Genomic DNA, 22,335 nt, shown 5'->3' with positions numbered 1-22,335 from the left:
TAACAACGGGCTCTTTTTAATCGTATTAAATCATGTTCGGTATAACTTCTTAATAATCATTTGAATTTGAAAGAAGTCATGTCATGGATGGGAAAATAAATGACTGAAATTAATCATGAAATCGAAATTATTTTCCTGTCTACGTTGTCTATTACGGTAGTCTGGTCTCTAAATCTCTGCAGTAACGCGTGCAAGTGTTTTTTGTTGCTAGAAAGCCGCAAGACGCACATTTGGAACTATGACATTTTGATTTAATTCTATTTATTTATTTATTACAGTCTTTTTTATTTTGGGCGTATACCCACTCATGAAGGATATCGCTTACCACTTCTCTGTGGTAATATTGTTAAATATTCTAAACGATGCGACAAGAAACCTTTTCCTTGTCAGCACAAATTAGCAATTAATTTGCCAGTCAAATAACCTAGGTTAGCGCTTGGACTTCAAATAGTAGCTCAGGTAACGCTATACAAGTACTACTTTATCAAATTAAAACGTAGGCTATTGAGTCAAGCATAACCCGTGTTCATGCCAGATTTGCAGCGCTTCAATTTTCCGTACCGTAGCATGAATCCGTTGCTGGGGGAGAGCTTATCTACTGATCAGCATTTACAACAGAGCCAAGAAGTACCCAGCTATCCGGACTCCCCCTCCGGTTTTCTCCCCGAGGCCGTTTTCGGAGCTCCAGATTCAACCTTTTTTCTCGGTGAACACCCTGGCTTAGGCCCTAACGCTATCGCTGTTGCGGGTGCGGAACCTCCAGCATCTTCACAATCCTATCAGCCTCTTAATACTATACTTCACCGGGCTGTGCCACTTCCCCCCGCGGCTATGGCCTTACGGAATGATCTGGGGTCTAACATCAGCGTCCTGAAGACTCTAAATCTACGCTTCCGATGCTTTTTGGCCAAAGTACATGAACTGGAGCGAAGAAATAAGATACTTGAGAAACAACTGCAGCAGGCTTTGGAAAGTAACTCAAGCGGATGCAGTACGGATGGGAGACGGGGACAGACCAGAGAAACTGGGGTACAGACCGGATTTGTTGGGCCCTTTTCCATCCGACCCTCATCTTTGCCTTTTCAAAACACCAATAATTCCGCGAAGAGACCCACCACTTTGTTCACACCTCCCCTCACAACTCTGCTCAGACTCGAGTCTAATAAATCTGACGATAAGATTCTGACCTTTGGCGCTTCCGATAATAATTCGGGCATTTTGTGTACGCCTACCGAACCGGCCGCTGCCAACACCAATAATTCTAATAATGCTCCGAATTTGAATTGTGTTAGCACGAGAATGTCCCCGAATCCGCCTCCTCGATTTCTTCCTGGCACTATTTGGTCCTTCAACCACACCCGTAAGTGGGGTACGGGCTCAGAGACTCGGGTGACCAGCCCCGGAGTTTCGTGGGTACACCCAGACGGAGTCGGTGTGCAGATAGATACCATCACCCCCGAAATCAGAGCACTTTACAACGTCCTGGCCAAAGTAAAGAGGGAGAGGGATGAATACAAACGCAGGTGAATAACACGTCATTCGTATGTATGAATTTATTACTGATGTTCTAATATTAGGTTTTATATATACTATGCCTGTGTCTGTCAGTCAAGTTGTCAAGTGCTAATAGACACAAAAAGAAGAGGTTAGCGGTTTTATTTTTGCATCAAGTGGAAGCCTTTTTTACTGGAGTTTACGATGTCCAGCTGCTTTATGCATTGCTAAACACCCAAAAGTCTGAGATCAGTGAAAAGAAGCTGAGTTCAGCATTCTTACACTGGTTCCGAAGCGCTGTCCATGCTCCTGGTACTGAGGCAGGAGCGTGTTTAGTTTTTTCCCAAGTTGGCACTATACTCTTGCCATCTGTCACTTTCATGTGTGTAAATAATTGGTTTAAGCACTAGGTCAATGCAAAAGGTCACACAAGGACAGAACATGTGTCTTGTGACCTTTTTTCGAAAATGCTTGTTCATATTTCATAGTTATCATTTGTGCTCCAGCAGAATTCATTGCAATAAGAGAACTTCTACACACACCAGGGCAGTTAATCCAAGCCTCAGTTTACTTTAGATATGTGTAAATGCAGCAGTTAGCACTTATGTATTATGTGTGAACTGAAGCCACATTGTGGTTAATGAATGAAAAATCATAGAAGCCCTTCTATACGCATTACAGTGCTATAACCACTAAGACTACTGGTATTGAAGTAGGGCAAAAGGATGTTTAGGCAGAAAGTGAGATTTACATCATCTCACTCTTAAGAGACTTAAAACATTACACATGAGCCACCTTGCACAGCTCACAGCAGCACACCCTTTTGGATCCTTGTGAAAAACTGGCCTATGTAGTGACATCATCTTGCATGTTCAGACTGGGATTTGTCCAGGCAAAAGGAACCAATTTGACTGCTCCTGGTGAAAGCTTCTTGTAGCTTATCCCCTCAGGAAAACTGCAGTGGTTTGTCCTGGCCTGTCCAAAAGTTGCAGCCAAATAGCCTCATTCTTTCTGCAGTCACAGTTATTTAGAGCTGCAGAGTCATGTAGCCCACCATATTTGTGCTCTGACTCAGAGTAGTTTGTCCAATGCGAAGGCATAGCTGCAAAGTAATTATAGCTCATGTATTTGCAGTCCTGTGCACCTGTTTTGTTTTAGCTCCCAGCCTTTCTCTTGCTAGGTCACCCTGTATTTATTAATGTATTCATGTTATCCTAACCAGTTTCTCTATTCCCTCCCTCCTCCTTCCTCCCTCTTTAGACTCCTCCCTCTCCTCTCCCGCAACCTCTCCTTGTATCTGCATTGCAGTTTACCGACTAGCACTGACAGTGCATGCAGTCATCATTACCATTACCTGTCCCATCCATCAGTCCTCATTAATTGTGTGTTGGCATCTTGAAGTTGGCTGTAATGTTTGCTGTTTGTCTAACCTTGTAGTCCAGTGAGCAGGTTTTAATAAGCCTAGGGAATACTGCAGAGCATTGCATTTAGAGGAGCTCTTACGTAAGAGCATATGCAGTGAGTGTGGCAGATAGCTTGTTCTGTTCTAGTCTACTGCGCACTAGTACTCTGAATGCAGTAACATGGCTTTTGAAGTGTGCAGGCTTTTAAAAATCATTGATGGCTCATTCACAAAACACACGTGCATGCGCATATATAGTATATACACAATCAAAGACGCTGATGTAAAACCTATATGGTTGGCAGTATTAGTCTGAAAAAAGTGTTAATAGCCCACTGAAACACTGGTTCTTTTGTATTGTTACATTGTAGTTGAGTGTGAGGTTGATAACTTTTTCATTATTTTTTTTAAGGTGGGAGGAAGAATATACAATGAGAGTGGAACTCCAACAGAAGGTTACAGACCTACAGGAGGTAAGAAAATATGAGGTCTTGTATTAAGCAGTGAGCCGCTTGCCCTCTCTCCTTCATCTCCCCATCCTGTTACTCTAGTAACTCATGGTTTTTTTTTTTCGCTTTCTCCACAATTTTCTTATGATTCATATTGAAATGTTTGCTTTCTGGTACTAATGTGATATTTGATGCTGTATTTCTGTTATTCCCATAAGAAGTTAACCATTGTAGACCACTGTTATACCACAGGGGGATATTGATGACACACCTACAGTGGTTTTTAATAGGAGAAAACCTATTTTAAAGAAAAAAAATCTCAAGCACACATACAACCACTTTAGTTTTGTTGTCTGCTCCTGAAAACAAGAGAGTAAGCGCTTCTTTCTTGACTCGTTATTGTTCAGTGATGATCAACTTCACCAGAAAGCTCACCCATAAGTAGTGGAGACAATAAAAGATACATGCAATGCAGCTGCTCAACACTGTTCAGATGAATTAGAGGGTGAGATGACATTGTGGGTAGTGCAGGAAACCTTTCTCTGAGGTGACATTAAACATACATGCTGATGGAAGTTTAAAACAAAAAAAGTCATTATTCTTACATGTCATTGAACACCAAAGACTGATTAGAATATAAATGCACAAGTTGTTCAGAATGAACCTTTTGTTTAAAGTCAGCTTACCCTGCATCATAACTCAAGATGAGACCATAAAAGAAGAAGACTATATAAAAAAAATCAGGTTATCTCTTTTTGAAAAACAGTTTAGCACATTAGTTAAAAATGGTTTATTTAAATCAGTTATGTTTCTTCATAGCTGTAGTAAAGCATGGTATTCTGTTTCCTGAGCATTCTTTGTGGTTCATCTGTTGCGGTGCATGAGAAACTTCCTGATATGCATTTTCACTGTGGTTTCTTGTGCACTCTTGAGTATGGCAGTAGTCACTTCACAACATTCATATACTCCACCATTCACACCATTGTGTCACCATTTTCTGCCATTTTCCTCTCAGATTATTCTTGACCTTAAATTTAGGTGCTCCTCTCTCTGGACAATGGTTTTAACCAAACCTGATGAGCTTCCAGAGTGTGTTTGCATTGACTGTGTAACAGCCGCATTACATTAGATCAATTCAGTTAAAGAGGAGTGTGCATAATAGTTCTACAGCGTGAAATGAACTGAGAGCCAGTTGTTTTCTGCAGGGCTTCACTAATGTCCTTCATTGTCCTTCAGGGCTTTACCACTGTCTAATAGCCCTGATTGAACTCATTAACTGTCTCACTATTGAGCTGTTTATGCTTCTTTCTGAGGTGGGAGCAAGTCACACATAGTCTTCACATATGCATGCACATTCTATTTTCTAGTCTTGAGTCATATCTCTAGTAATGTGACATGGCAACATACAAGTCAAGTCAGTCCACACATTCAAGGAATAATTACAGCAAATCTCTGTGAATAATGAAGAAGAGTCAAGTTGCAGAAAAATCCAATTATTAGGCTCTACAATGAAATGAGTCACAAAAAATAATGAGTAATGATCTACACTCATGGAAAGCTTGTGGAAAAATAACATCAGCTAGTTATCACACTGAGGACAGTTGTGGTGAGTTGGTTCACATACATTTAAAACAGCTTATTATAACTTATTGTGACTGACATGTAAAGTCATATTGATCGTAGTTCTGCAGCTCTGCTGTCTAACATAGGAACACTTGCTAAAGCAGTGTTCAGGTAAAGCACTGCAGTTTGTATGGACTCAGTTTACTTTAGTTGGTGTAGACTGCCATGTTTAACAAACTGAATTCCTAGTTCAGCCAGTTAGCCATGCCTGAAGTGTCTAATAGTGCTTTACAGAGTGAGACCTGTAGCAGGCTGCTGAACTGTTCGAGAATGTCCTGATTAATTATGCAGGAGTGCTTTTCTCCAGATGAAAACTAAGATTAATCCATATAAAATCACATGAATGACTCCTTACTGAAAATGTTATATTCTAGAATTATGTTCTCTATACTTTTAATCTACCATTGGTTAAACAACATATCATTTATACAACTAAGCATTATTTATTAACTGGCCAGTGTGCTGTGTGATGACAAGGCACATATCACAAGGCCAGGTGTGGTGTACAGTTAAAATATCCTGTTTCTTCTTATCTTGGGTGTCTGACATTTTAGCTTGAAATCCCTGCGGGAGAATGCAGTAGGTATGTCAGTTTTTAGGATTTTGAAATGCTTTATCTTGTAAGCATCCTTATTCATAGAATCACTCTCTCTCTCTAAATATATACGATATATATATGATATATATGATATTGATCCTACTCAATTTTTATAAGTTCATAAATTGTTGACAGGGTGTGGGTGTGTGCGTGCGTGTCTGTGCATGTTTAGGACCTGCAGGAGAGTGAGGTGTGTCAGGATGAACTGGCATTGAGGGTACAGCAGCTGAAGGCTGAGCTCGTCCTTTTTAAAGGTTTAATGAGCAATGTGAGTGTTAATCATAATATATGGTTCAGTGGCAGTTTATTGGTTTAAATGACTTTGAATAAATGTCACTGAAATAATGTATACATGTTAAATGTTTTTAAATATATAATTTTTTAAATGTAAGAAAATAAATAGGAGACAATTAAGTGTTTATGCAGGTCATGGTTAAATCGTTATTTTAATTGTTAAATGGTTATTTAAATGTGACTGCTTTTAGTCACTATTAATCAAAAGTCTCCCAACAGGGTAGTAGCTTGCATGATGGCAAAAGTATAGTACAGCTAGGTATAGTAAAAAAATGTATTTTATAGTGAAAATTTAGCTTTTATTATCAGCAGTACTGCTTAGAAATATTACTTTATCTATTTGTTGGAACAGAACATTAGCATAGCAAAGAATATAAAAGCATATTAAATTGTTGCTATAGTTAAGTAACTGCCTTGTTTCCTCTTTCTTAAATGAACATTACAAACACACAAAAAAACATAAACACAGAATCTGTCTGACTTGGACAGCAAGATCCAGGAGAAGGCAATGAAGGTAGATATGGATATCTGCAGACGCATTGACATCACAGCTCGTCTGTGTGACCTGGCACAGCAGAGGAACTGTGAGGACTCCATCAAGATGTTCCAGGTGTGTACACATGCGTGCACACACACACACACACACACACACACACACACACACATACACACACACACACCCTCCTGGAGTACAGATGTTCATTTTTATGTTAATGAGATTTTTCATATCTTTCTTATTTATATGGATTGACTCATTCTGAAAAGCACTTGAGGGAGGTTTTCTGCACTGTCAATGTCTATCTCTTCCCTTGCCACAATACTGAAACAGGTTTCTGCTGAGGTTTCTTTCCTAGATGTCATGTGCACCAAATTTATTTGCCAGATCAATGTCAATATTGTTTCTCTATCTCTGTATCATCTTTATTCTCTGAATGTTCAAAACATTTAATTTGGTGGCATTGGAAACATTTAAAATTTTGTATTTTTAATGTGCAGTTAATGTTTTTGTTCTCTCTATTTCAGGTACCCAGCCCACAGTCTTCCATCAGCTGCCGCCCACGGAAACAGGCAGCCCAGGCCAGCAGTGAGACAGATGATCCAACCAGCACCTCAGAAAGCGATGGAGGTGGAGCAAAAGTGGAAGATTCAGGGACCACCTCTTCTAATCAGATAAATGAAGAGATGCAAAGGATGCTGAATCAACTGTAAGTTGTTTTGTATGCCATATCCTTTTTGCACTGACGTATACCATCCTTTGCCCAAGAGTACAAGGAATTGTAACTGTCTGCATTCTCAGATGGCTGGTGTTAGACAATAGGGATCATTTTATCTTTTATTCTAAAATAATTTAAAATGCAACTTTGAGAAAATGTCTATAACGTATATAACTTAATGAGCTTTAGTTGCTCGTCATGACATAAAGACCTCATCATGACATAAAGACCTTGGATTTTTGTATTTCTGTAAATGCAGTATCATTTTTAACATTTCTTACCCAGCGAGTTGGGTGTTGCCAGTTTCCACTCACTATTTAAAAGCTCAGTGCACTAAAGGCCGAGGTCTGCATATGTTTCTTCACAATGGCTGATCAATGGCTAGCATGGCTCTAATGCACAAGAAAAGAGAGAATTCCTCCCAACCAATTAGAGCACAGCTAGTTGTGTTGTCTCTTGGACTAGCACCAAAGCAAGGAATTCAAACTTAGGTTCATCAACTTAAGAGCGCTGTGCAAATACTTAATATGCCCATCCATGTTGGTCTTTGTGTGTGTGTGCGCGTGTGTGTGTGTGTGTGTGTGTGCGCGTGTGTGCGCGTGTGGGTGTTTGCATACATGTTCCAGGCGAGAATGTGAGTTTGAGGATGACTGTGATTCTTTGGCATGGGAGGAGACTGAGGAGACTCTGCTGCTTTGGGAGGATTTTCCAGGATGCCCTCTGACCTCAGAAGTTAGCCACAGTGAGGTAAGACTGGTTATGTGCAATCAGGTGGCTACTTAGTGACGGACAAAATACAAGCAGAAGACTGTTTCATATATAATTCCCATCACTAGCATTTCACCCAGTATCATCTCCCCTATCTATAAGAATTTTCAGATACTTACTGTATTGAAGTAAGTGCCTTGTTACCTCTGTCTTAAATGAATACCACACAGGCTCTAATAATTTCAGGATGTTGGTTGTTTCCATATAGTTTAGTTAATCTTACTGCACTAAATCTATACGTCGTTTTCTTTTACTGTCACTTTGGAAACACTTTGAGTGTTCCTTTTTAGGTTCCATAAACACTCAACAGACTCAGTAATATGTCAATGATGTAGTAGTATCTGAATGCATTCAGTAGATTAATCAAGACTTTTAACTGACTGTTTAAATAAGATTTGCTTATAAGCTATTGAATTCTGTTGTTTTTCACTTTATTTGGGGTGTCCAAGTTTAGGTTTTGGGTTGAGATTAAGGTTGGGGTTAGGATTAGGTTGAGGGTTAGGAGTAGGGTTTGGGTTGAGTTTAAGGTGAGTTGGGTTGGTTTGAGGGTTGGTTGCTGATGTCTGAGCCTGCTATCTCATTTCTCTTGATTGTGGCACCATAAAGAGGCTGGGCACTTTATTGTCAGACACCAATCCTCTGTGTTTTTAAAAACATCATATTAAAGGTATGGTGACAGAATATATGATATCCTTTCTTGTAAACTGTATAAATGATAGTTGATGGCAGACATTTGGCAGATAGTTAATGGCACAGCAAAATTAGCTGCTCTAGGGAACACTTTGGCTAGCTGTTTGTGGGAAGGGTGTCTAGCTCCACTAAATTAGATAATGCCTCTCAAAAAGAAGATGAAGAGCAAATTTAGTAACACCAAACAAGACCCAAATGAAGGCACCATTTTTATTCCCACCTGCCAAGGGACTGAGTATAAGAAAGTCTTTTGCAAGTGTTTATGAAAGAGTCACTATTGCTTCTTGTTCTAGTGTTGCTTTGTATTTCATATTAATAGGCTCGAGCTCATTGCATGGAGCTAGATGAAACGGGTCTTTGAGAGGAGAATAGAAGAGGGCTGTTTATCAAAGGTTGAGTCATGAGTCCCTCTCACACATGCACACAGAGAAAGAGAAAGACAAAAAAAGGAGTGAAAGATAAAGAGGACATATTATGTGGATGCATTATGGCATGCTTGCAGCAAAAGGAATGTTTACAGGAAAAGAGATTTAAACATTTGATTAGAAATATTAATGACATAAAGCAAAGGATTATAAAGATTCTGTATCCTTATAAATTACCTGTGTACAGAGCAGGGGCCTCTGTAGAGGCCTCTGCAGGCTTCTGCAAAAGATTCTGGGTAAGCTTTTGGAGACCTCTGTGTAAGGCGCATCATCTCTCCACCAGGTACAGGATGTTACAGAAAAACAACCCTATTTTGCATATGTAAGATGAAGTCTTTTTTTTTTTTTAAGTCTTCTCTTGGAATGTAATGGTACCAACTCCAACTGGTATAGGTATTGAATATCAATTTGCATATATTGAATTTTGTTTGAGTATAATGGTGGATATTTCAAACACTTGTATGCAAAAGAAGGTGGGGTGATTTACATAATCACTCTTGAAAATTTGTGTTCTTTGTGTGATTGTCAGACAATATCCCCCAACATCTGGTTAGTGTAGTCTGTGAATGGAATGGTGCCAGTCATGGTGTTCTGATTATTCCAAGATAGATGACAGGATTAGAGGGGGGCGGGCTCTCTCTCGCTGCTGCTCACTATTTGAAGGACCCCCCTGGAGCCATAAAAATAAAATTATGCTTAATCATTATCTGCTGCCAACAATTTGTGTGTATAACCCCCTAACGGAGATGGTATGTCTGGGGCATTTGCTTCATCCTTTCTCTCTCCCTCCACCCCCCACTACCTACCTATAGGAGGAGTGTCTTGAGAAGGTGATTAAAGACACGGAATGCCTGTTTAAGTCCAGGGAGAAAGAGTATCAGGAGACCATTGACCAGATTGAGGTAAGGGGTGGAAAAGAAAAATCTGCCATTCCTGTGTGTGGGTCTGTTTGAGCTCATTGTCCTCAGAATAATACATGTTATGCCATTTTATGCCCTGTTATGCTATGCTATGTTATGCTATGTTAAACAGACTATAATGTACATGCACATTTTGTTGTAATAAATGCTGCATGCACTCACCCAGCCTCTCTATATGTAGCTTGAACTAGCCACAGCAAAGTCTGACATGAACAGGCACCTGCATGAGTACATGGAGATGTGCAGTATGAAGAGAGGACTGGATGTTCAGATGGAGACATGTAGGAGACTCATCACCCAGAGTGGAGAGAGGTGAACACACACACGCGCGTGCAACACCCCCCGCCACACACACACCCACATCATAAACCCATTTATCCACAGACAGACTGTCGCTACATATTTTATCTTGTTTTTATTATATGATAATTTTCTTCTTCTTCTTGATTTTGATTTGGCCCACAGTAAATATGAATCTCCTGGCCCTGGTGGAGGCCTTGAAGTCAGTGATGAGACAGAACAAGAGAACACTGGGGCTGGAGGAAGATAGTAAGAAGTGAAGAAAGAAGGAAACTCGTTTGTTGACCTCCTCTCATCTCACTGTCAATCCTAAGCCATATTTAGTATAAAGCGTTTGGTGCAACACTTCTAAACTTACAAAGAGGGACACAGTCTGGACCTCTCATGCCACTAAATACTTTTCAAACTATCATGGGGGGGAAATTCAAATAAATATTACCTTGCATGGGACACTGGAATAGATTTTCCATTAAGGGACTGAGACAGTGACTACCCTCTTGTGGAGGTAATTAGGATTGATTTAAATTGTGATCTGCTGAGATACCTGATACTTTCCACAGTTTTCATTCACCACCCTGTCATGTGCAAACTTTCAATGTTTATTTAACTTTTAAATGTGAACCATTTTATTTAAGGTTAAATAATTCCTGCCATTATATGACATTTTTATTCTTTATTTATATGTTTGTGAGAAATAGGGCTGCAACCGAAATGGTACAAGATGTGTCTGTGGGTTGTTTTGCTCTCTCTGCTGGTGAGCAGTGGCCTCACCTGTACTCAGAATACTCGTTTTTTTTTTCATTCATAAAATGGGCAATACAGTCAAAACACTGGGTATTTTGACTTAGTGGTTCCTACAGGATCCAGAACTGATGCATATCAGAGGCACAAAATCTTTGTGTGCTGTTGTGGCTCAGGCAATTTAAGGATCTAGCCACCACTGGTCTATGAGTTAGCTCATCAGTGATTTGAAAAACAAGTTAAAGGTCAAACATTCATGAAAACATTGTGTCTAGGTGTGTCTTTGTGTATAGTCCAATATATGGTGGACTGCAGTATAATCCTGAATGATATCGCTGTATATTTGTGTGGTCATTGTTTAAATTCGTAAATTTAAATATTTACTAACTCAGCCTTTTATGTTGTTCACTTCGTCTCCTGCTCTGCATAAAAGGGCAGGTCCACAGCTATTTGTCCTCTCAAGAGTCTCATTTTGATCAGTGAAACAAATTCAAGATTATGTATATGGCTTTGCATTTAATGCATCTGCAGTTAAGGTTTGTGCAAGTTTGTGTGGAAAGGCTTTAAATTAGCAATGAAGAAGTGCACTTGCATGGTAATATCAAAACTAGCATTTTCAAAACCAGCAACATGCGTTATACTACATAAGTGCTCATTTTATGTCATTCGTGAAACACAGTAATCTAAATCTTCATGCATTTGGGTAAATGGTGCCCTTTTATACTGATGTTGAACCAGTCCTACCAGTGCAAGTTGTAATATTAAGTTGTAATACCTGTTGTGGTAAAACTGGTTTCAGCACAGTGTAAAAAATTAAAATTTTTCCTTGCTATTATGTTGTCTCCCCTCCTGAATTTAGCTGGCAGAGCAAATATACAATTTGAAAGAGGGCTACAAGATCCTAGATTAGGCTCTACTGCTGTATATATGTTGCCTATTACTAAGATGACGTTTTCTGTAGTGGCAAAGAAAATGAACTCCTACACTGTATGTATGTGTGGGTGTGTGTGTGTGTGTGTGTGTGTGTGTGTGTGTGTGTGTGTGTGTGTGTGTGTGTGTTTACTCTTTGGTAAGATGTCTGATATTCTGCCACAGTAGGAAATGTAGATGTGACCTCTCAAAACCACTGACTTGCTGCACTGACTTTGTTTGAGGCGCTTGCAGATGTTGTAGTATAGCTTACTACAATGTAGGAGTGTGACTTGGAATCTTACCATTATGGAAGACGCTGGTGGTCAGCTATGTTTGAGCCACTCAGCCTGGGCTTTTAAGCATTACATGCCGGCTCAGTGCGCTGACACTGAGATCATCATGCTGACTGCAGTAACTGAATTAGTCTGTCACAGAGTTGGTCAAACTTTCCGTCTGAAATAAGGAAGTCTGCTGTAAATAACCTTCCGCTCTCACTGTCACTGTGCCACGTTTAGCTGTGGGCCACAGGATGATGAGCCGTAGATGAACAGTAGGTGCATCCACACGAGAACTGCAAATGTATGAAACCGAAGACACACAAAGGCATCAGCGAGGAGAGACAGCACATGCACTGCTGTGTTTCTGAATGTATCTGTAAAAAATAATAGAAACTTCTATAGTGCCAAACGTGAGCCGAGCTTTCAGGGAGCAGGCTTTCAGTTGCAGGGACAGTCAGGACTAGATGCTGTCAAACATGGTGCTGATTGCTTGTAAATATTTTAAAAAGGCAAAGAGTAAAATGGTGTAATAACTGTATGCAAGCTGTATGGGTATTTTGCAAAAAGAAAAGTGAGAATGGCTCTTAATGTAATGTACATTAGATCATATTTAAAGTATAATCAGATTTGCTTTGATTTCAAAACCTTTTTTGTCCATGTTCAGATTCTGTCCCCTTGTCTGTTTCTGTTTATCATGTTCAGTCAGTACTCTCTCCAAAGGCATTCCTACTTCATTTGGCCACAATTCTTATGTTACATTTGGCTTTAGTGAAGAAATATGTCTGGGTTTGAGTAATGATTTCCTTTATAGCTCATGTTTGTGTAGGTTATCAGAAAAAATATCAAGTAGGACTCTCTTATTGGTTGAAAACTCCCCCCATTTCTTTGATTCATTTATCTCTGATTCTTCCGTTTATTATTTTTAAATGTCGTGCGTGTGTGTGCGTGTGCGCGTGTGCGCGCGCGTGTGTATGCATGTTTTAGTCGTGTATTCTAATTTGCTATATTATGTGAGCACTTATTTTGACCAGGAATTTACTTGTCTGTTGAAATATGAATGGAAAGTAATCAAAATAATTTAATCAAAAATAAATCAAAAATACTCTGTCGAATCTTCAGAATCTTCAGTCTGCATGGTGTAAGTGTACTAACTGGTAGTACAGTATTTATGCCAGCTTGAGATATTTTTTTTTTCCTTTTTTAGAATGCAATTCAGGCTAAAAAATACCTCAAATTAGTAGCAACCACATGCAGTAAGTAAATTCCTGGAGAAGAGTTCACCAAGTGTACGTAAAGAGAAAAAAAAACAAACAATAATAAAAAAAGAGAAGACAGTAAAAAGCAAGGAGAAAAAAGAATGTCTATCCAAACTGTATTACTGCTATGATATTGTAAACCAGGGGAAATTGGTAAGGAATTTTAGTATATAGTCAATGGCTTTGCAAGTGAGTCCTCTGTCCCTGTCAGAAGTTTCTCCTCTCATGCTGACATACATGTAGCAAAATTATTGCCCCAAAAAATCAGTGTAAATATGATCACCTACACCATGGGCCCATCAGATTATATCTAGATGAAAGACCTACAGCGTACTCGTATGTATGGATATTCAGCATCTATGCCATGGTGTGCAGTGATCTGTAAAGTCTAAAACGAGAAAAACCACGGGTTATTCTGTAACTATCTTCCTTCCCTGATCCTAAGTACGAAGAACTTTTATCAGTTTACAGGGAAGGCAGATGATGGAGGAATGCACTCAGTGTTATGGGAATCCCATAGGATTGCTTTGGCAGAAATCTTTTGGCAGGGTGGCTGGACTCATTAAAGTGTACTCAAGGCAAGCCAGAAATATAGTCTGCTTTAATGAGCACTAAAGACTGGAGCTTAAAAATCACTTGAAAAATAAATGATAATGCTGAACAAACTGACTTTAGTTAGCGGAGTTTTTTTTTTGTCATGGAGTTTGATTCATTCTGTCTTTATTTTTGATTCCTTTTGTGACTTTTTTTCTCTCACTTTTTCTCATTCTCTCTTTTTCTTTCTTCAAAACACGCACACGCAAGGTACTACTGGAAAAAACAGTATGTGTCTGAGTTCACTGGCTAGATGAGCTAATCTGACCTTTTCTATCTTAGACTGTTGTTCATCTTGAAGTGGAAATACAGCACTAGACTGGAGAGAGTGTGTAACAACCTTGGGGTGTGTCTGAAGGGTGTGTGTTTCTCAAGATCCTCGAATCAGGTTAAGGGCATGTTTGTGTGCATGTGTACTTTTTGTTTCTAAAATGTAGATGTGTATGCATGTGCTTTTCTTGGCTATGTAGATAATTTACACTTCACACTATTTTACACACAACCAAATGGCCCATTAAACTATCCTGTGATTTCCTAGTTCAGACAAGTAGCAACTAGCAGAGTAGCTGTAGGAAGTAATGACGTAGCCAAGATTTCTCTGTGGCAGATCCAGCAGCTGAAGCGCTTACAAATGGTGAGAACAAGAAAGAGAGAAAGAATGAGAGAGTGGAGGGAGGAGAATGACAGGAAGAAAGAGCAGGTGAGGAAAGTGACGCAGAGGTGAATGTGGTGCTGAGAGGGTGCAAGACTCAAAGAACAGGAAAAACAATAGCTGAAGGAGCTTTGGATTGCCCTGTTTATAAGGTAATAAATCTATTCATTGGTGTTTATATTGTTTTTGCTTTTTTCTAACTGATTTATTTTTTGTTTTTAGTTCAAACAGCAGATTCAAACGCGAAACATTTTTGTAGGACCCAGATTACTCTTGGAATAATTTAGAAAGACATTCAGCTGTATTGTACATTCAGCTGTATTGCTAAGTCATCAACCTATACACAGTATAATGTCCTTTACTTTCTTTAGCAAAAACATTTGAAGATGCAACTAATGACCATCAAACTAAAGTAATTAAGTAATCTTAGATTGCATTTATTCATTAGTATCTGACATTCTGCTTTTGTTTTTGTCTCACAGTACTGATTTATCAATGTAATGGTTTGGTTAGATAAAGGCTTTTATTTTTATAAATTCAGCATCAGTTCTTTTTCTGTTTGTGTTTTTCTGTGCTATGTTGTCTTTTACTAGTAGAGTTTTTGCATTCAAACATTGCAAACATGGCTATGTTGTTCTGTTTTGTGTGGCCAGTGACCATATGCAGACACTGGTGGAGCATTCTTTAGACTGACAGAAAACTGGACTTTAGACAATGTGAAAATGTCAGCAAGTTCATGCATGTAACAATTTTGATCGTAGATGTCACTGAAGACCTGTGTCATGGTAATACTGATGGGTGGTTTGATCTCCGGTCTACCTCTGGTGATTGTTTATTGTTATTATTTTCCTCAGTATTATTCCCAGTGTTTTCAGTATTTCTCAGAAATGTTCAACCTCTGGATGTCTTTTAAGAAGATATAAAATGAACTGCCTAAACTTAGAATTTGGGCATATAAAAAGCTTCTGTTGCACAGAATTGACTTATCTTCTCACATATTCTAAGATGTCTGATATTTATTATAATTTAAATGCTGGCTAAAATGTATTTCACTTTATATACTGCTCAGCTGCTTTTGCAAATTAAAGGAACAACCTTGTGGTTGTTACTGTTTATTATGATTACATCTTAAAGCATTTAAATGAATGTCTCATACATGAATACCACATACAAAGATGCAAGCTAATTCTGCCAAAACAGATTAACTCACTGAACTAACTGTGGCACTTGTGTGTTCTCCATTGTGCTAAGGAGAAAGGGGACAATGAATGCAAGCAATGCCCACCAGGTGAGAGGAACTCTGCGGCAATGCTTTTCTCTCACTGTCTGTGCCTTTACTGATTGCTTTGTCTATGCCACTCTTCCATAGGCATAGTGGTATTATTACAGGAATAATATGTGGTTTTGACTTCAAGAATTTATGAGAAGTGTACATCAAGAATATCTACCTTTCTCTCTTTTTCTGTCTTTCTTTCTTTTCTCTTTGGCTCTTCCTTCCTTTCTCTCTTTCTCTCTCTCATCTGTCTCTCTGATGGGAAATATTATGCCTTGACACAGAAACCTAAACCACTTCCTTCTGTAGAATACCACTTGCTCTGCAACGGTCTACGTGTAACGTCCTGTTTTGCTCTTTTCTTCTTGTCAGAGTCCAAAATCAGCATAAACGTGCACAGCTTGTCTCTCACACACACACACACACACACACACACACACACACACACACACACACACACAGCCAAACTCACTCACTCACTCCTAAGACCCACATGTCCCCACACATGGCTTTTGAGTGCATGTTTTATTCTGTGTCTAATTTGGGTACCATCATGTACTAACACAGATGGACATGTTTAATAATACCAGCTGAACTAACAACTGTTTGTTTATACTATCATAACTAAGCAGCAGTAATTGCTCATGTAAAGTGTGTGTTCATATGCATGAGTGTACCTATGCTATACTTCTGAAAACATTTTAATTTTGTCCCTCACCCCAACCCTCCAGGAAAATATATGTTACGTTGCAATGAGTGTTCTGAGTGTCCTGAGGATTCCTTCACTAGCAAAAATAACAGAGAGCGCTCGTGCCATTCCTGTTTCAGGGACTGCAGGCCAGGTACCACACTGAACCTCAACTCTTTATAAATGCCATGATGCAAAACAGTAAGAGATGCCAATGCCCCTTACCTAAAAGGAATGAATTTGTGACGTTTATGTAAACATTCGAAAACGCTGCAGCACACACAACTGCAATATTGGTGTCACTTTATTTTGAGTGATCTTTTTATCTTAAACACTTAACATACTCTGTTACATATCAATGATGTAGCAGTAGTGATGCATCTGAATGCATTCAGTAGAATAATCAAAGGACTTTAATTAACTCTGTAAATAAGATTTATCACATAATGTTTATCCAATGAATTAAGTTATTTTTCACTTTTGTTTTTGGTGTAGATGTTAACCTTAGAAGTCACTGAATATCCTCTTGGCATACTCAACAAGATGTTATAGACATGCTGTTGACAGCATTCTGTAACTGGATTTTTGTTAGGGTTAGGGTCAGGATTAGGTCTTGGGTGGAGATTAGGATTAGATTTTGAATTGAGGTTAATGTTTTAGTTGGGTTGTTTTGTGGTCTGATCACTGGTGTCTGACCCTTGATTTGTTCTACTTGTGAGTAAATCTGAATGAGATTTGTATTCAAACTCTCTTCTCTCTCACCACTAATGACTAGACACTGTTGAGAGTTTATTAATTATCTATTAAGGACCACTCAAATTGTGTTAACTGCAATATTTGTACTTTGTGTGCATGTGTTTCGTTGTGTTTGCTAGAGTTGAACAGGAAGGTGGTGACGGCATGCACCAATGTATCTGATGTGGTTTGTGACTGTATGACTGGGTTTGTCTGCCATGGTAAAAGCCATTACTCAGGCCAGTGCCTCAAGTGTGAGCCGAAGACCAACTCCACGACTCACCCTCCCTCTCACCCTCCCAGCACATCTGCCATACCAAAGCCTCACGGTCAGAACACTACACATATAACTTTCCTTTGAAAACTATATGCTTTCTTGGATTTATAGGACTGAAATAGTATTGCACACACAGGAAAAAAAAACAGTTAGGTGATTTAAAGAATGTTATTAGTTACAGAAATGTTTTAACATGTGATCTCACACCCGCTGTCTCTCTCTGTATTTTATAACAGGTATGTCTGTGTTGTGGGTTATAGCTGTAGTGCTGTTGAGTACTTTGCTCACCATCACCATCACATTTCTTTTCTGCAGACGTAGAAAAAAAGAGTGCCTCAAGCAATGTATGTATACCCAAACACACACACATTTTCTTTTGAGTGATAATAGATCACTATCTGTGATAATATATCACTATCTGTGATAATAGATCACTATCTGTGATAATAGATTGACTATATAGTTTCACTAATTCCTTTTTTTCCCCCTTAATGCCATAGTGGTAAAACGATGCTCTCTTGGTAATCCAAAGGTAAGAATGTAGAATTACTTCATAGATATATGTGTAAAGAAACAGCTCCATGCAATCAACTGACCTGAAAATATCTATATAGCTGGTTAAAAGGAGTAACCAGACATAATGTTTCTTGGTACATGCTGTTTATCCACAAACCTCCACCTTGCTAAAGAGATAGCAACCCCTGAAAAATTCTCATCATTGACATTTCATAAACAAAGAATCATCCTTCATAAATATACATTTATGATCACACTTGTCAGCTCCTTGAATATCTTATAAATATTATAAATATTATTACAAAGGACTGTGTTTAAGTGTCCAGCAACCATTAACTAGTATACCACTTAGTTATTTGCACAAATTTTACATTTGGGGATTATATATATTAAAATAGACAATGGCACAGGCATTACATTTTACACTAGATCTTCATCACAATACATCCGTAAGTGACATTCCCATGATTCCCTACAGGAGGACCACAATACTACATCTTCTGAAATCAACAAGACAATCAAAGAGATCCATACACAGGAAATGAATTCACCTACATTCAACAGCAGCAGATCAGACTGCCCCACTCATCATATATCAAGCACAGAGCAGCCTCTACCTCCTGCTGGAAATCTAGGTATGTCACTACCAACTGCAGCACCATCTCGGACAGAAAAACAGACATACCACATTTTTGCACTAACTCACCTTCAAACAACTGAACCAAGCCTTTAAGAATTTTCAGCATTCTTAATCTAGCATTCTTTCAGCAGTCTTACCCAGCACTTACATATTTATCAGTATGACAGTGTTTGTGCTCTCTGGAAACAACCCATGCAGATTTAATGGGAGTCAGGATAGAGCAAAAATATGGGCCATATCATGGGCACTAAGAGCTGGGTTGAAAAGCATTGTTTTGTACAATTATTAGTTACTGCTATCTTTTTTCCACAGATAGTTGAATTCCACACGTTTGTATGCTTTATCTGTTACTATTTTAATGGGGAAAAACATATGATGCTGGGACATTAAGCCTATTTTCACTCCACCCCCAGGTCCTCTCCACATCTACGGTGCGGGCACTGTGTTTGTCAGTTTGCTCAATCAGTTTGGGCAGAATGGAGGTGATAAGGAAGAGGATGACCTGGGGCAGCAGGCTTTAGACCTGAGCGAGATGCACTGTCCTACCTCTCCTCCACTCCCCCTTTCCAAGGAGGAGAGGAGTATGGATGGAGACTATGTTTCCTTCCCCTCTCAAGAGCAAGGCAAAGAGTGTCACGTGTCCAAAGAAGAGGGTCTGTAATAGACTGAAACCCTAGTTCTTTCACTGTGGGATCACGGCTACTGGCGCTTTCATGCTTTGCAAGTACGGCGCAGGCCCCACATTTTGGTTTCCTGCCCCATACTCTTGTGCCTGGCCGGGAAGTGAAGACACCTACGCAAAGATTGTTTTGCACTCATAATGTCAGCCTGCTGCATGGCCGGCATGAACGTTTACACCTCGATTATGTCAATGCGCACCATGAATCAGTAACTGTTCAGTAATCAGTAACGGTGAGGTATAACTGAGGAACAATCAAATGTAATAGTTTTAATGAAGAAAAATCAGTCTGGTATAACCAGGCCTTTAGAGGCTGCATTGTCATTCAGCCTCCATGGCAACTCTACCTTTAAAGAATCTGAAGTCCCATGCTACCATGCCCCCTATTCCACCTGAATTGTAGTCATATGACCCTACAGAACAGAACCTCCATGCATGCTTAGAGATGCTCTTTGATGCAGTGCATGCAATGACACAGTAAATTCCGCTGAGGTCCACTGTAACTCGTTAGATGTTTTTTATAAGTCTGTCTTTGGTCTTTAGCTCTACATATATTTGCCAATACATTTTTTGCACAACAAATATTACGTTTTAATATCTTTCTCCCTTTATTATCCAAGTATTATTTCATGAAAGACTATCATATAAGGTGTAATTTAATTTCCTATCTTATTTGTAAATTGTCTAGTCTATATATTCATGAGTCCAACAAATGTATATGTATTTAATTAATGACACTTTATTTTCAATAATAAAAGTTATAAGAAAACTTTACGTCATAGGAAATAATAAAAATCAAATATATTTCACAAAGAAATTAATACAGATGTACAAAATTCATAAACAATAGATTTGAAAATTGAGAATTATTTTAAAAACATTAACTATTTACACACATTTACACTGTACTGACATGAGATTCTCTGGAAACCTTGCACACATTGTGTTGTGGATTTGATTTTGAATGAATGTGGTAAAATGACAATCAGTTAACATTTACTCACCCAAAGTGAAAATGTTTTTATATATTGGTTCAAAAATTAATTAAAAATCTAAAACTGAAATCTCTTATTCTCAAAAGTATTCAGACCATTTGGGGTAGTATTGCAAATTGTTGTCAGGTGCATCCTGCATTTAGAATTCAGCTGGAGTTCAGCTGTTACTGTTTGAATTGATAAATAATTTGGAAAGGCACACAGCTTGGATTTACAATCCATTGGCAGGACAAAAACCAAGTCACGGATTCCAAGAAACTGCTGTTGGATCAAATTGTGGCAAGGATATAAAATAACATCTCAGCCTTTAAGGCTTTGTTCCCAGGGCTACTCCACTGTGGCCTCAATACATTTTAAATGGAAAAAGCTTAGCACAAACTTGAACCATCATAGAGTTGGCTGTCTGGCCAAACTGGTAATTTAAGTAAGAAAGGACTTGGTCAGGGATGCAAGAAATAACCCAATGATTTCACTCTAAAAGAGCTCCAAAAGTCCTGGATGGACAATTATCACTGTAGTACACCATACATGGGCCATTGTTGAGTAAATTAAGACAGCTTAGAGTTTGCAAAACACCATGTAAAGGAGCATGGGGAAAAGATGATCTGGTCTAATAAGATGAAAATTGAACTCTTAGCAGAATAGTAAGCACTAGTCTAGAAAAACAAAACAAAACAGGCACTGCACATAACCTTGCTAATACCATCCTAAGAGTAGAACATGGTGGGAGCATCATGCTATGGGAGTGCTTCTTAGCAGCAGGGACAGGGAGACTGGTAACAAATGAGTGGGAGACTGAGTAGAGGCAAATACAGGAACATTCTTGAAGAAACCCCATCCAGAGGCAAATGTTGGAGATTGTTTATAAATCTTTATTATAAATGAAATAAATATGGAAATGTGTAAATATTTGTGAATTTCCTAAGGAAGTCATAAGTGATGCCTTTGCCTCATGTTTTACCTGTTGAGCAATTGGATGCACTGACCTGTAAACAATCTACTGCAAAGACTACAAGACTCCTTTGGTGTTCACTTATCATCTTACCAATAAAACAGTGGCTAATATTATTCTTTAACACTTCAGAATCCTCCTTGATGATGATGAGAGCATCCTATTTCAAAGATCTCCACTAATTTCCTACAGACAATTATGATTAGTCTATTATTAATATAGCCAATAAAATAACCATCCTCATGCAGCACTGCAGGAGTTGTCTGCTGTGTGCATTTGAATGCTAATGGGCATTACGTTAATGGGATATCTTTTTACACTGCCTGTTGTTGCTATGGTAGCAATGAACTTAGGAAACTTGAGGAGCAAGAACTCTACACTCTTGGAACTCTGTAAAATAAATGTTATGATTTTAACATGTTAATTTACTAACAAGCTGGTTTCACCCCCTGTAGCTTCAGAAGGTCTTTGCTTGCACAACGGATAAAGGCACTCTGACTGTCTCTTTGGAAAGTGTGTGTATTACACTTCAGTTTTAGTAACTCTACATAAATATAAATGTATCATGTGCACTATAGCCTGTGATGTACATGTACAATTGTTACATTATTTTGACGGAATTTTGAACATGTACTGAATATGAATACTAGATCAAATATTTCAAATTTTACAAATATTTCATGCATAGCACAAAATGTGATTTTCCTGTCAAATATTCCTTACACTCAACATCAAATCCTAAATAAAAAGGATTTAAAATAGTATCACATCAAAGTGGAAGAAATGACTTTAGAACATCTGTGATTCTTGACTAACTGGCCACTAGCATGCTAATGAAGACAACATATTTATTGCAGTACTGGGAGATGGATTCTAGCATAATGAGGTCAAAGCCCACTGCTAACAAGGGACATTTACCTGACACTTTTATCTAAAGCAACTTACAATTATGATTGAGTACAACTTGAGC

The 22,335-nt window shown here is 38.6% G+C and overlaps 2 protein-coding genes across 8 annotated transcripts; both read left to right on the top strand.

Moving 5' to 3' along the window:
• Positions 1-198: 198 nt before the first annotated feature.
• iffo1b (intermediate filament family orphan 1b) lies at positions 199-14,033 on the top strand. The gene is made up of 9 exons (XM_027006654.2): positions 199-1,523; positions 3,309-3,369; positions 5,739-5,834; positions 6,330-6,470; positions 6,884-7,065; positions 7,701-7,821; positions 9,770-9,859; positions 10,059-10,189; positions 10,343-14,033. Exons 1-9 carry the CDS (start codon positions 529-531, stop codon positions 10,425-10,427), a joined length of 1,902 nt encoding a protein of 633 aa, XP_026862455.2. The 5' UTR covers positions 199-528; the 3' UTR covers positions 10,428-14,033.
• Positions 14,034-14,095: 62 nt separating this feature from the next.
• On the top strand, positions 14,096-22,290 carry si:dkey-260g12.1. 7 transcript variants are annotated; one of them, XM_027006736.2, is made up of 10 exons: positions 14,096-14,317; positions 14,566-14,762; positions 15,372-15,434; positions 15,862-15,898; positions 16,615-16,725; positions 17,447-17,635; positions 17,820-17,927; positions 18,084-18,115; positions 18,578-18,734; positions 19,153-22,290. In XM_027006736.2, exons 3-10 carry the CDS (start codon positions 15,372-15,374, stop codon positions 19,398-19,400), a joined length of 945 nt encoding a protein of 314 aa, XP_026862537.2. In that variant the 5' UTR covers positions 14,096-14,317; positions 14,566-14,762; the 3' UTR covers positions 19,401-22,290. The 7 variants fall into 7 exon arrangements, with proteins under 7 accessions (XP_026862537.2, XP_026862540.2, XP_026862538.2 ...); XM_027006739.2 differs by lacking the exon at positions 14,566-14,762 and having other exon boundaries at positions 15,865-15,898; XM_027006737.2 differs by lacking the exon at positions 14,566-14,762.
• Positions 22,291-22,335: the final 45 nt, after the last annotated feature.

Source organism: Electrophorus electricus, chromosome 10 (genome assembly GCF_013358815.1).
Source record: "Electrophorus electricus isolate fEleEle1 chromosome 10, fEleEle1.pri, whole genome shotgun sequence".
Taxonomy (NCBI): Eukaryota; Metazoa; Chordata; class Actinopteri; order Gymnotiformes; family Gymnotidae; genus Electrophorus; species Electrophorus electricus.
The sequence above is the reverse complement of the archived record's forward strand: the minus strand, read 5'-3'. Positions and strand labels throughout refer to the sequence as shown.

Bases quoted from the DNA above. Each gene is read 5' to 3' on its own strand.
- iffo1b (XM_027006654.2), top strand. From the start codon at position 529: ATGCCAGATTTGCAGCGCTTCAATTTTCCGTACCGTAGCATGAATCCG. The intron at 5,835-6,329 runs GTGAGTGTTAAT...ACATAAACACAG, and splicing joins TTAAAGGTTTAATGAGCAAT to AATCTGTCTGACTTGGACAG. The intron at 10,190-10,342 runs GTGAACACACAC...TTTGGCCCACAG, and splicing joins ATCACCCAGAGTGGAGAGAG to TAAATATGAATCTCCTGGCC.
- si:dkey-260g12.1 (XM_027006737.2), top strand. From the start codon at position 15,372: ATGTCACTGAAGACCTGTGTCATGGTAATACTGATGGGTGGTTTGATC. The intron at 15,899-16,614 runs GTGAGAGGAACT...CCAACCCTCCAG, and splicing joins ATGCAAGCAATGCCCACCAG to GAAAATATATGTTACGTTGC. The intron at 16,726-17,446 runs GTACCACACTGA...TGTGTTTGCTAG, and splicing joins TTTCAGGGACTGCAGGCCAG to AGTTGAACAGGAAGGTGGTG.